This window comes from Sinocyclocheilus anshuiensis, unplaced genomic scaffold (genome assembly GCF_001515605.1).
Source record: "Sinocyclocheilus anshuiensis isolate Anshui unplaced genomic scaffold, SAMN03320099.WGS_v1.1 scaffold300, whole genome shotgun sequence".
NCBI lineage: Eukaryota > Metazoa > Chordata > Actinopteri > Cypriniformes > Cyprinidae > Sinocyclocheilus > Sinocyclocheilus anshuiensis.
Window position 1 is genome coordinate 1,487,755 of NW_015557379.1, and position 13,074 is coordinate 1,500,828.

At 36.2% G+C, this 13,074-nt stretch overlaps 1 protein-coding gene across 1 annotated transcript in view; it reads right to left on the bottom strand.

Moving 5' to 3' along the window:
* LOC107679139 (collagen alpha-6(VI) chain-like) overlaps nt 1-13,074 on the bottom strand; it is a 49,030-nt gene that overhangs the window by 3,893 nt on the left and 32,063 nt on the right. The window contains exons 16-31 of the mRNA XM_016474598.1: nt 11,023-11,058; nt 10,608-10,673; nt 10,024-10,086; nt 9,836-9,898; nt 9,142-9,204; nt 8,852-8,902; nt 8,497-8,532; nt 8,003-8,065; nt 7,762-7,824; nt 7,132-7,167; nt 6,996-7,032; nt 6,780-6,791; nt 6,177-6,673; nt 4,186-4,261; nt 2,399-3,040; nt 1,700-1,790 (exon numbers count right to left, since the gene is read on the bottom strand). Of these exons, the coding sequence (XP_016330084.1) occupies nt 1,700-1,790; nt 2,399-3,040; nt 4,186-4,261; nt 6,177-6,673; nt 6,780-6,791; nt 6,996-7,032; nt 7,132-7,167; nt 7,762-7,824; nt 8,003-8,065; nt 8,497-8,532; nt 8,852-8,902; nt 9,142-9,204; nt 9,836-9,898; nt 10,024-10,086; nt 10,608-10,673; nt 11,023-11,058 (1,895 nt within the window). The remainder of the gene's footprint in view (nt 1-1,699; nt 1,791-2,398; nt 3,041-4,185; nt 4,262-6,176; nt 6,674-6,779; nt 6,792-6,995; nt 7,033-7,131; nt 7,168-7,761; nt 7,825-8,002; nt 8,066-8,496; nt 8,533-8,851; nt 8,903-9,141; nt 9,205-9,835; nt 9,899-10,023; nt 10,087-10,607; nt 10,674-11,022; nt 11,059-13,074) is intronic.

Genomic DNA, 13,074 nt, shown 5'->3' on the forward strand with positions numbered 1-13,074 from the left:
GCTAAGATGTTGTTGCTAAGTTAGGTTCTAAGTGGTGCGGTCGACCTTGTGCTATGATGTTGTTGCTAAGTTAGGTTCTAAGTGGTGCAGTCGACCTTGTGCTAAGATGTTGTTGCTAAGTTAGGTTCTAAGTGGTGCAGTCGACCTTGTGCTAAGATGTTGTTGCTAAGTTAGGTTCTATGTGGTGGTGTGGTCAATCTTGTTCTAAGATGTTGTTGCTAAGTTAGTTTGGTGTGGTCGACCTTGAGCTAAGATGTTGTTTCTAAGTTAGGTTCTAAGTGGTGCGGTCGACCTTGTGCTAAGATGTTGTTTCTAAGTTAGGTTCTAAGTGGTGCGGTCGACCTTGTGCTAAGATGTTGTTGCTAAGTTAGGTTCTAAGTGGTGCGGTCGACCTTGTGCTAAGATGTTGTTGCTAAGTTAGGTTCTAAGTGGTGCGGTCGACCTTGTGCTAAGATGTTGTTGCTAAGTTAGGTTCTAAGTGGTGCGGTCGACCTTGTGCTAAGATGTTGTTGCTAAGTTAGGTTCTAAGTGGTGCGGTCGACCTTGTGCTAAGATGTTGTTGCTAAGTTAGGTTCTAAGTGGTGCGGTCGACCTTGTGCTAAGATGTTGTTGCTAAGTTAGGTTCTAAGTGGTGCGGTTGACCTTGTGCTAAGATGTTGTTGCCAAGTTAGGTTCTAAGTGGTGCGGTCGACCTTGTGCTATGATGTTGCTGCTAAGTTAATTTCTAAGTGGTGCGGTCGACCTTGTGCTAAGATGTTGTTGCTAAGTTAGGTTCTAAGTGGTGCGGTTGACCTTGTGCTAAGATGTTGTTGCCAAGTTAGGTTCTAAGTGGTGCGGTCGACCTTGTGCTATGATGTTGTTGCCAAGTTAGCTCATAAGTGGTGTGGTCTACCGGCTTCAAAGTGGTGTGGTCTGCTGCTAAGCCAAGATTTAGTAATTGTTAGTTACTCTTGTCTATCCCTTTGTTAATAAAACCCCTTTTATTCCACCTGTGTCTTCCTTGTGTTGATAATACAGTAAATGTGCAGTAAAATACAGTAAATAAGAATGTAATTCTTATTTATTCAACAATCTTCCATGATTGGTATTTATTGTTAATGCGGAATTCCTTGGATGGTGCCCACGTAAAATAGTATTTGAAATACGTAAAATAGTACCAAAATTAAATATTAATATTAATATATATTATTAAAGCCATTACACTGGTGGTATTACTTAAATCTAAAATCACTACATTTAGTGGTGCCCCATGTGAGGCTAACATATGATATCACTGCATTTTTGGTATCACTACAGTGTTCAATATTTCAGCATCTGTTTGTATTTCGATGTGCAAATAAAAACAAAACATGGTTAAAGAAGCCCAGGTTTATTGCATAGACAAAAACTCTTATGTTTTGATTAATCAGGTTAGCAAGAATCAACAGTAAATACAGATGCAAGTGGCTACATATTGGGCCAAGCACAGTCTACATTTTTGGCACAGTGCAAAGACTCAAAAGTCAACAAAGTAAATTTTTTAGACCACCCTAAAACCTTTAGATTATTGAGCCCAGAGCTTAACCGACTGTCACACCACACAAAAGCAAGCTAAGGAAATGCTTCTGCTGCTACAACTAAATGGTTTAGAAAACACACAACCCATGCACTAACCTTTGTGATTTTATGTCTAACGATTGTGGATGGTAAATCTCATTACCTCTCTGTGGTTTTTTGTCCAGATTCAACAGGTCTCAACACAAAACTACGACAGTCACGAGGCTGTATTGATGACCGGGGTAAGATTCCTCCTGCAAACAGCAGGTATACACCAGGGTTATTCACATAAACTAAAATAAAAATAAAACCATTAAAAACATTTTTTATTACTTAAAATAAATGTTAACTGAAATAAAATAACGTATAAAAAAATTTAAATTATTTTAAGCTAGTTTCCAAGGCAACATTTCTCATTTAGTTTACCTTGAAGTACTTAAATTAACTAAAACTAAAACTGAATTAAAATGAATAAAACTGTGTGGACTTATTAAAACAAACAAACAAATAAATACTTGTAAGACAAAAATACACAACAAAAAATACTAAAACTTTAACTAAAATAAAAAAGGAATATGCATAACTCAATATGCATGCAGCAGTGACAAAAGTTTAACTTATACTTATTAGATTTTTTTTTTTAACTTCACAAAGAGACATCAAAATTACAAAAACAGATCAAAATTACTAAAACAAACTAAAAATAGAAAACTAAAAATATAAAAAAGATTAACAAAAAAACTATAATAATTTAATTTAAAAAATAATATTTTGGGTTATATACTACTTACTATACAGACCATGTTAGTAAGCAGCTGTATCGCAGCGGCCTTATGTAAACACAATCATGAATATTTCTTACTGTGGAGCATATGCAGGAAGGCGTAAACGAAGCGTGTGCTGTAATCTCTGTCATCCAGGAATACCAGGTGCTGCTCCAGACGAGAGCTGGTGAGCTCCTCCATCCGGGTCCAGTCGAATCTCTGTCCCGCCATGAGGATAAACATAACAACATTCTGGCACTTACACAATCTAGATAAATAATCAAGATGCGCTTTGCTGTGCTCAGAGTCTTCACCAAAAACAGCCATGACCATTCGTTTGCTTCGTGGCCTTTCTGCTTTAAGGATAACGTTAGTAATTAGCCACTCCAAAGCAAACTCAGGATGGGATGTCCCGCCCACTTGCTTCACTGTATTAGTAATATGCCTCTTCATGATATTGCGATCTTTAAATTTAGTGAAGCTGAACTCCTCGTTGATGTAAGAGGAGCCGTAAATAGAGCTCTGCTGGTAGATGGACACTCTGGTTTCCCCGTCTGCTCTGCTCGGCTCGCTGCTCACACCGATCTGGTCCAACAGAGACAGCAGGAGCTCCTTCGCATTTACATACTGTTGAGTGTTCAGGTTATCAGACCCATCCAGCAGCACAGACAGGTCCAAATCCATCTGCAGGGGCTGAGGGCGCAGAATTACACCACACACTGGGTCTGGGTTACAACGATCTGGGAAGAGAGAATAAAAACACAATTTTTAATTAAAGACACCCAAGATCCAAAACCTGCCTACATTAGGCCACACCCTAACAGAAATGGAACCTCATAAATGACTGATTTGGAACACTCTAGTCTAGATAGACAGCAACTGTCTATACAAACTGTGTGTCATACAAAAAGAGCTCCTCACTGGGACTTCGCTAAGATAACTAAGGTTGCAAAAAGGTGGAAAATTTCGAGTAAATTTCGGAAACATTCCAGAAATTTTGGAAACTCTTCAGGATTTTTGGGAATATTCCAGGGATTTTTGGAAAGTTTCCGGAAACTTACCCAAAATTTTCCACCCCTTTGCAACCCTAAAGATAACACTAATAAAAATATAATATTAATGCACACAAACATTGGTCAAAACATGCATTTTTTTACAATCAACATTTACAATCAAGATAGAAGTTAAGATTCTGTAACGTCACCACCATAAATTAAATTTTATTGAGCTTGCTGCAATGCACAATTTACTTTTCATTAGGAAGTTGGCATGCTTAGTTGCTTATATAATGACATGAACTATAATAAGCATAAACAAAAATAATACACAAATATTGGTCAAAACATGCTTTTTTGAGGATTTATAATCAACATTTCTGTAACTTCATCCACCATCATATATGGACTTATAATGATCTTTTTGCAGTGCATTATGGGATTGACTTTTCATTGGGAAGTTGGCTTGCTGACATTGCTAAGATAATGACATAATACTCCAATAAGCATAAAATTAATAATGCACACAAATATTGGTCAAAATAGGCCTTTTATTCAGGTTTTACAACAAAGATATCTAAGTTTGTCCATTATAGATCGATTTTTACTGCCTCAGTGGGAAGTTGGCATGCTGCACTAACAAGCATAACAAATATCCCTACAAATATCTGTTACAACATGCTTTTTTTTTTTTTTATAATCAACATTTCTCTATCTTTGTCCACCATCAAAGATTACAGAGCTTGTTGGAATGCAGTATGGCTGGGACTTACTTGCTGCCTTAAGGGCCATTCACTTCTCACAGAGCCTTCAGTGCTTCACAGTTTTAAATGTTTAGATGCTCAAAGAGGTGAAAAGGATCAAATGTGAATGTCTGCACTGGAGCTTACCAAAACAAACGATGCACCGTTTAATGCGATTTACTCCTCTGCCATCAACAACAATGTAGCTTCCTGTGTCATCAACCTGAGACAGACATTCAAAGCTAAGAGCGTTAGCAAATAGAACTTGATGACATTCCAATTCTATGGAAATCTGAGGGCACAGAAATCTGCGGAAAGTTCCATAGACAAACAATTTTTAATTTGATAGTGCTTTCAGCTACCTAAAAAAGTATAGTTCTCATTCTGTCATCACAAATCACTAATGATGATTCAAATTAGTTTCATAATTGATCAACTGAATTGATCTAAAATGAATTGAATCAACACTGAACTGACTGGAGCTGAAAAAAAGAGACTACTGACTTTTGTAGAGCTTCTTTATAGCTGGATTAAGCTTGTTTTATAATTGATGAAATCTGCATGATTACTGAGCTGAACCGAATCATCATTGAACTGACATGAGCTGAATAATGACACTATTATCCACTATAGAGCTGCTTTGTACGGTGCCCGGGAGCTTACATGTTCGGTTCACTTAATTTTGTCGTGGCCATGACATAATAACTCGTGGGAACGTGATAATATGTTGTGGCCAAGAGATATTAATTTGAGGGAACATCATATTAACTTGTGGGAACGTGATATTATGTCGTGGCCACGAGATCATTTTGTGGAGATAACGACGTCGTGGCCTCGAGATGCTATGCCACGAGTTTAATGCGTAAACAAACCTGCGTTACCATAGCAACCCGGGATTATCAGAGAGGGATTCATTAATATTTTATTTTGAATTAAGAAATTATATTATTTATTATAGAAATTATTCCATTATTAAATTATTATATTAACCATAGGTCTTGGCTACCGGACTGTTTTTACGTGCGATAGTCAGCGTTCAAATGAAGTTTATCATGAATAAATGTTACATAAAGTGCATAATAGAAAATATAAAAACATTTTTATCCATCCTACCTCGACATGCCAATAAAGCTTTAATTATGCTGACTCTAATTTTTGCTAGAATGCAGTTTAAATTTAACATATATTTCATTTTATTTCGGCTAATTAATAGACCATAATTATAAATACTATAGTGTTTCATTGAGGAATTAATCATTCACGTAGTTTCATTTGTAAATGAAAACACAACACGCTCATTTATCATCACACATGGGCATAAATACAATCATAAAGTCAAAACTTGATTGGCATAATTGTCAGGCGTTTATTTGCAAAATATATGGTCGGCTAGCAAATGCTAGCATAATTATACAAAACGTTAACTAGGTAAAGCGATACACAAATTGAAAGGGGAAATAAGCATATATAACAATAAATATAAAAATATAGCCCTAATAAGTTAATGTAATAATAATAATATACAAATATTAAATTAAATGTTTGATGTTAATAAAAATGTTTTATCCATTTTTGATAATCCCGAGTTGCTATGGTCGCACAGGTTTGTTTATGCATTAAACTCATGGCCACGAGAAAAATATGTCGTTCCCTCAACATAAGAAGTCATAAGGATGACGTTACCTCGACAAAATTATCTTGTGGCCATGACATACTAATATCACGTTCCCACGAGTTAATATGATGTTCCCTCAAATTAATATCTCGTGGCCACGACATATTATCATGTTCCCACGAGTTATTATGTCGTGGCCACGACAAAACTAAGTGAACCGAACATGTTAGCTCCTGGGCACTGTAGCTTTGTGGTTGAACTGAGTTTTTCTTAACTGATGAACTTTGCAGCACTGATACTGTTATTGAACCTAACTAAATCCACATGAAACCAAACTGAGTTGAATAATGACACTATTGTCTGTTTTGTGCTACTTTACAGCTGAAATTGTATTTTTAAGAACTTTGTCAAATTAACGCTGTTATTTTCATGCCTGTTTATTACTGTGGAGTAATATAAATAAATATAAATGTAGGTGACATGCATTTTTTGCATATGCAAATCTGATTGTTTTCTTATCTACCTGCATTGCTCGGCTCACATCATCAGCAGGATTTAAGGCGATCACCCCGAGGCCAATGTCTGCAGCCTTGAACTCCAGCATGGCTGTTGCAAGGCTGGATTCATCCCTCGATGGCCCGTTTGTGAAGAACACGGCCACTTTCCTCATAAGCCTGCCCTTTCGGACACGTTTGAAGACGTTCCGGGCCACGAAGCTCATGGCTTGTCCGATGTCTCTGGTTTTTGTGGTTCTTTCTAGAGCGACTGCTTTTACAGCTTCCAGAAGGGCCGTCTTCTTAAGGTGGTCTGCGAAACGGATCAGGTTCCTGGTCTTGCTGCTGTAGGAGATCACAGACACTCGCGCTCCACATGGACAATTTGTTTCAGCAAAGGAAATGTCTTCCAGTAAGGACAGAGCAGCAGAATGCATTCGCTCGAACACCTGAGGAGTCACACCCTCAGACATGTCCAATGCTATCACCAGGTCTGTGGGGTAAACTGGACACCGGCTACCATTATCTAAAAGCATTTTGGAAAAGAAAAAACACAATAATAAAATTCACTATTCACAAAAAGTTACTAATAAATGAGGCACTGAAATTTTAAAGTATAAGGCAAAGCATACCGGAGCAACAAGCTGTGGAAACAAAATAAAAGATAACATTTATATGCATTCCAAATGATTTCAAGGTTTAAAAAGGAAAATACACATATAAGGGATCATGAAGAGAAGAATAAAAAAAAATGTAATAAGATAATGTTAATGACTAAGATAATGACTAGAAATCACTAGCAGTCATTTTGCCTGTCATTATTTGGATATTAGGCGCTCTGAACTTACGACAGTTTTTGCGGATGTATTTGACCAGGTCACATTCCTTGACGTTCAGAAGCAGAAATGAAGGACAGAGGGAAAAGAATCAAACTTTTGGAACTGATGAGTAATGTAAAGATAACGCATAGTAATATCAACCTACAGGCATTGAACTGATTCCAGGAGGTCCTTTTTCACCCTAAAAATAAAATAAAATTAAATAAACCATTTAATAAATACCTAAACAATTAAAGAGAGAAGGAAAGAAAGAAAACAGAAACATCTTTGTACCTTATTTACATTTGCTTAAACTGACAAGGTTTTGTGACGTATAAACATTACAAATAAATAAAAGCAATCACAATTTTTAATCAAATCAATTACATGATGTGCCAATTAATCAATTGTATTAGTTACACATCAATTTTGGCTGAGCAATTACGCCACAAAAGATCATTTAAAGTCATTATTGTGTTAGATGAGAAAAGCATTGAATAGACATTACAAAAGAGTAGCTTCAGAAAGAAATATTTCGATTCAACATTGCTTAAATAATGATAAAAATGGGTATTAAAGTTTTTTTTTTCATATAACTGCATTCTCATAGGCTACATCACACAGTCAGTCGTCATCCTGCATCATGCTCGTCAGCAACTGCATGCAGTGTAAGATGACACAGAGGTCTGGGTGGGAGGGGTGCACTAAATGCATCAATTTTAGTGCATAATTTTTTTCAACAACCCTAATATAATTATTTGCTTAAATTTGTAAGAAAGTTTTGCAAATGACTGACCCTGTGTCCGTCCATCCCGTTCTCTCCTGGAGCACCTGGAGGACCCAGACGACCAGTGTTTCCCTGATCACGTCAATGCATAATACAACATAACTGTAATAATAACTTCCTCCAAACATATAGAACTGTCTCTATGATGTTAAGGAAATTAATGTCATTTAAAAACATGATTGTTCTGTTGGACATTAACTTTTCAGAAGGTTAATAAATAAGCAAAAAAGTAAATCAGATGAAAGCGTACCGGTTTTCCTCGATAACCTGTATGTCCTTTACTTCCACTGGATCCTTTGGTGCCATCCTCACCCTATTATTACAATCACTGATATTAATCAGAATCAGAATCAGAATGAGCTTTATTGCCAGGTATGTTTACACATACGAGGAATTTGTTTTAGTGACAGAAGCTCCACAGTGCAACAGAATGACCATGACAAGACAGGACACAGATAATAAAAAGAATAACATAAAAATATACAAAATAGACAATGTACAAAAGGCAAAAACACAATATATAATATAGACAATTTTGTATGTACAGGTATGATATGTGCAAATTTGAAATGTAAATAAGTATGTGTGTTAAATAAATAATGTATACTAGTGTTGTGTGTTCCACGATATTAATAATGTTACATAATGTTATATTAGTTTAAAATTACTATTATTAACATTTACACAATTACATAAAACACATAATGATGAGCTGCAACAGATGTTTAACTAGCTTTAACACACCTGCAAACCAGGGAGGCCAAAGTATCCAATGTTTCCCTAAAAGCAATTTGATTCTGTTAGTTGAATCTCCATAAATGTACTCAAGTGAGAGAAAACAAGTCACTGTATTTTCCAGAAAAGAATGTTTGCGCTTTGCTCATGTTTTGTGTGCTCGATGTTAATTGCACTCGCTTTGGAGTATAAGTCATCATAGCATGTTTCAGATTATACTTATATAACTTATATCCCACAAAAAATACAATAAATAGAAAAATTAAAACCTTTTATAATATATGATTTGTGAAACAGAAATAGCAGATGTTCAGATGCAATTTCTCTTAGAATTTCTCAGTAAATTTGTGTATGGCACAGGTACCTTGTGTCCTTTAGGCCCAGAAAGTCCATACCCGTCTCTTCCATCTTGTCCCTGTGTACATAAAGTCATGCATTAAACTGGAAAGACACACAAAACTAGTAGTCAACATTTGAAGTGGATCAAAAAAGTTCATCAAAGTTGTCCTAAAACAAGAACGCATTTTGGTTTTAGGTTTTAGGACAACTTTGATGAAAGGTTTTGATCCACTTCAAATGTTGACTAGTGTATTTAATATGGTTTAAATTATTTAAACATTTTGAAGTAAACCATGCACAAATGCAACAACTGACTGGAGGCGCTTTGAATCCCTCTGGTCCCAGCGTTCCCTTGGGTCCTGAGTCACCAGGTGGACCCTAAACACAAGCAGGCACAGTGTGAAAAGAGGAGCATAGAATTGATGTACAACATACAGCTGCCGCACTATTACATAACATACAGTACTGAAGACCAACCAGGTATTAAAGGAATAGTTCATTCAAAAATAAAAATTTGCTGCAAAATTTACTCTCTCTCCATCCAATCCGAGTTTGTTTTTTCAGATCCTCTGCAGTGAATGGGTGCCGTCAGAATGAGAGTCCAAACAGCTGATAAAAGCATCACAATAATCCACAAGTTTATAAACTTGTGGATTATTGTGTTGTTTTTATCAGCTGTTTGGACTCTCATTCTGACGGCACCCATTCACCATAGAGGTCTGATGAGCTTGAGTAAATTTTCAGCAAATTTTCAGCAAATTTTCATTTTCGAGTGAATCTTTCTTTTAATTTGACTAAATAAAAGCCAGTCAGCCCTGTAATGTTTTTGGTATTCAGATCTGAAGTGAACTGTTACCACTCAGAAAGGTTATGTTTTTTCATCATTACATTCATTCAGGTTAGCTCGAATTACTGGCTATTTGTGTTTTAAGAAATACATTTTTCACAGAATCAGGAAAAGTGACAGAAGTAAGGAAGAAGAAAACTTGAATGCATCAGTCTTACATACCCTTGGCCCTCTGTGTCCTCGACCTCCCTTTGAACCTTCAGGTCCAGGTGAGCCAAAGGTACCCTATGAAAACACACATGGTTCTCTCAACAGTCATTGTACTGTTCTCTCTGTGCTCTATATCATATGTTTTGTACTCTACGGCTAAAACATGAACATGCAACTAGCTTAAACAACTGAATACACACCTGAATCCCAGGTACACCTGGAGGACCACTGTCTCCCTGAAACCCTTTTGGGCCTGGTTGTCCCTGAACAGACAAAAAAAAAAGATCAGGGAGGTATAACAGTTCATATGACTTTTAAAATCTGAACAGATTTTAAAACGCTAGACATCATACACTTACCAACTTTAGTCACAAGGAAAAACTGGGCATCATACACTAAACTTTAAATTCATTCCGACCACTACAAACTCACACAGAAGCATGCGCCTTGTTGCTAAGAGACATGTGACAAATGAAAACAACGTGTGTTCTAAAATCGGCAGAAAATGTTAAACAAGTTTGATATCCTCGAATGGATGGAATCATAGTCTGTAGCTAAAAAAAATAGGAGTCTGTGACCATCATACACTACATGATTTTCTATGGAATCTGTCAACTCAAATCTGCAGTCTGGCTCTGACTGTCGGCAACTAGCATCAACTTCTCCAGACTGTAAATCTGGGGGAAATCAGGACAAATGATGTGTAGTGTATTCCAGCCTTAACATTAGAAATCTCTTATCTGCGTGTTTCTTTTTAAATAAAGGTGACATTTCCAGTTCTCACCACTTGTCCAGGGTAACCAGGAGGCCCTGGCTGTCCAGCTTCTCCTTTTTCATTTGAAGATGCACCCTATACAGATACACACATTTACCATTACCACATTACTACAGCAGAACAGAATAGATTACACAATATAATAAATGACACTTACAACAACAACAATAATAATAATAATAGAATTTATATTTGAATAGTATATTAGAATTGAAATGAATTAATTAGAAAAGAACAGAACAGATTGAATATAATAAACAATAAAATCATTATTTTTATTCATTAGTATATGTTAGAATTAAGAGTAGATTAGAACAGACAATATTAGAAAAGAATGAAATAGATTAAATTAAAATGCAACAAAGTAGACTAGAACAGAAATGAACAGAACAGATTTCTGTGTATATATTTCATGCTACATTACCGGCAATCCTGGTCGGCCTTTTCTTCCTGGAGCACCCTACCAAAATACACTGAGAAGTTATCTGAAGGATAAAACTTCTTAACCCTTATTTAATTAATTTTTTCTCTGCTGATGAAGGATATCCAAGATATCCATTTGTCACACCAAAGTTCAAATACAAATCACGACCATTATGGTACAACACACTAAAACAGGAACCATTCAAAAGTTGGGATCAGTAAGATTTTAATGTTTTCGAAGTCTCTTATGCTCACCACGGCTGAATTCATTTGATCAAAAATACAGTGAAAAACAGTAATACTAGCCTGGATGTGGTCAATTTGTTGTGCAGCGCTCACTTGAGGTGGCTTATCAATGGATTTTACCTGTGCCCCAGGATAAGTTTTTAATCCCTTCTCGCTGTCGGACACCAACGTCTTCGTCACGGAGGTGTGAATCCTTGCAATCCAGTGTGTGTCAGGATGGCTCTGGTAAAATCTAAATCTCTTGTGAATAAGACTTTTTTTTCATCACCTCAAGCAAATTGGATTTTCTTTTGTGACTGAGACTTGGTCGAGTATGGGGGATACAAGCCCCTTTTCTGAACTTGTGCCCTCAGATTGTTCTTTTCTGAACTGCCCTATTCTATGGCAGGGGCGGTGGGCTTGCATCTGTTTTTAAAAGCAGTTTTTGTTGCCAATCTTTAAAGACTGAATTGTTCTCGGGTTTTGAAGTTCTCTTGTTTTAGCTAAATATGGCTCAGTTAGCCATCGCTGTGGTCTATCGCCCTCCAAATCCTAATAAGGATTTTTTTTTAAATGAGTTTGCAAACTTCTTACACTGTTCTTCGGTATGATTGGATTTTGATTGTAGGGGACATTAATATTCACATATGTTGTGAGTTAAACTCCTTGCCAAGGATTTTACTAATCTGATTGACTCATTTTGTACTGGTGTTTTTTTTTTTTTTTTTGGAACTCTAAAGCCTTGATTTGAGTTTTTCTGATCATATGTCTGTTACATTTATCTGCTCTCTGCCAAATCAAGTTTCAAAAACTACGAGGTTTCACAGCAGATTCAGAGACTTTTAGTCCATCTTCTAGTGATGATTTCTCTGCTCTTTTCAAGGAGGCTTGTCCCTTTCAAATTTGTTTCATGTTGATGAACATATGTTGTTCATTTCCATCAGTAATGACATAATGAATTCTGTGGCTCCACTAAGAGAAAAAGAGCTGAACTTTGGTTAACCAACACCACACTTGTACTTAGACATGGTTGTCTTAGAGCTGAACGAAAATGGAAAAAAGACTAATTACAAATGTCTTTTGAAATATTACGCGAGTCACTCATTAGATACCAAAAATCAGTTAAAGTTACAAAATCTCAGTACTTCTCTGACATTATAGTCACTTTTACATTACTGTTACTTTCAATTCCATTCAAGATATTATTAAGCAGCTTAAACCTACCACATGTCTGCATGACATTATTCCGACATGTTTTTTGCTACAGGTCTTTGATGTTGTTGGGCCTAGCATTTCAGCTATAATAAGTAAGTCCCTTCTCACAGGTGTTGTTCCTAAATACCTAAAACATGCAACCGTTAAACCCTTGCTTTAAAAAAAAAAATGTTGACCCAACCATCCACTCCAATTATAGACCTATAACTTCTTTTATTTCTCAAATATTAGAGAAAGTTGTTTTGGAACAATTGCAGAGTTTTCTGGAGCTAAATAGTGTTTTTGAAGAATTCCAATCCGGGTTTAGAAAATATCACAGTACTGAGTGTGCTTTATTTAAAGTTTTTAATTATATTTTGTTGACTGTTGATTCTGATGGGGATTCTGTGCTACTCTTACTCTTAGACTTAAATGTGTGGGCATTGAAGGTTGTGCTCTTAATTGGTTTAAGTCCTACCTGAATGATAGAACTTTTTCTGTTTGTCTTGATGGGTTTTCATCTTCTGTTTTGGATTATGAAGTCCTTCAGGGCTCCATTCTGGCCCCTGTTTTGTTCTCACTGTATATGCTTCCTTTGGGTACCATTCTTTCTAAACATGGGTGGGTGGGGGGG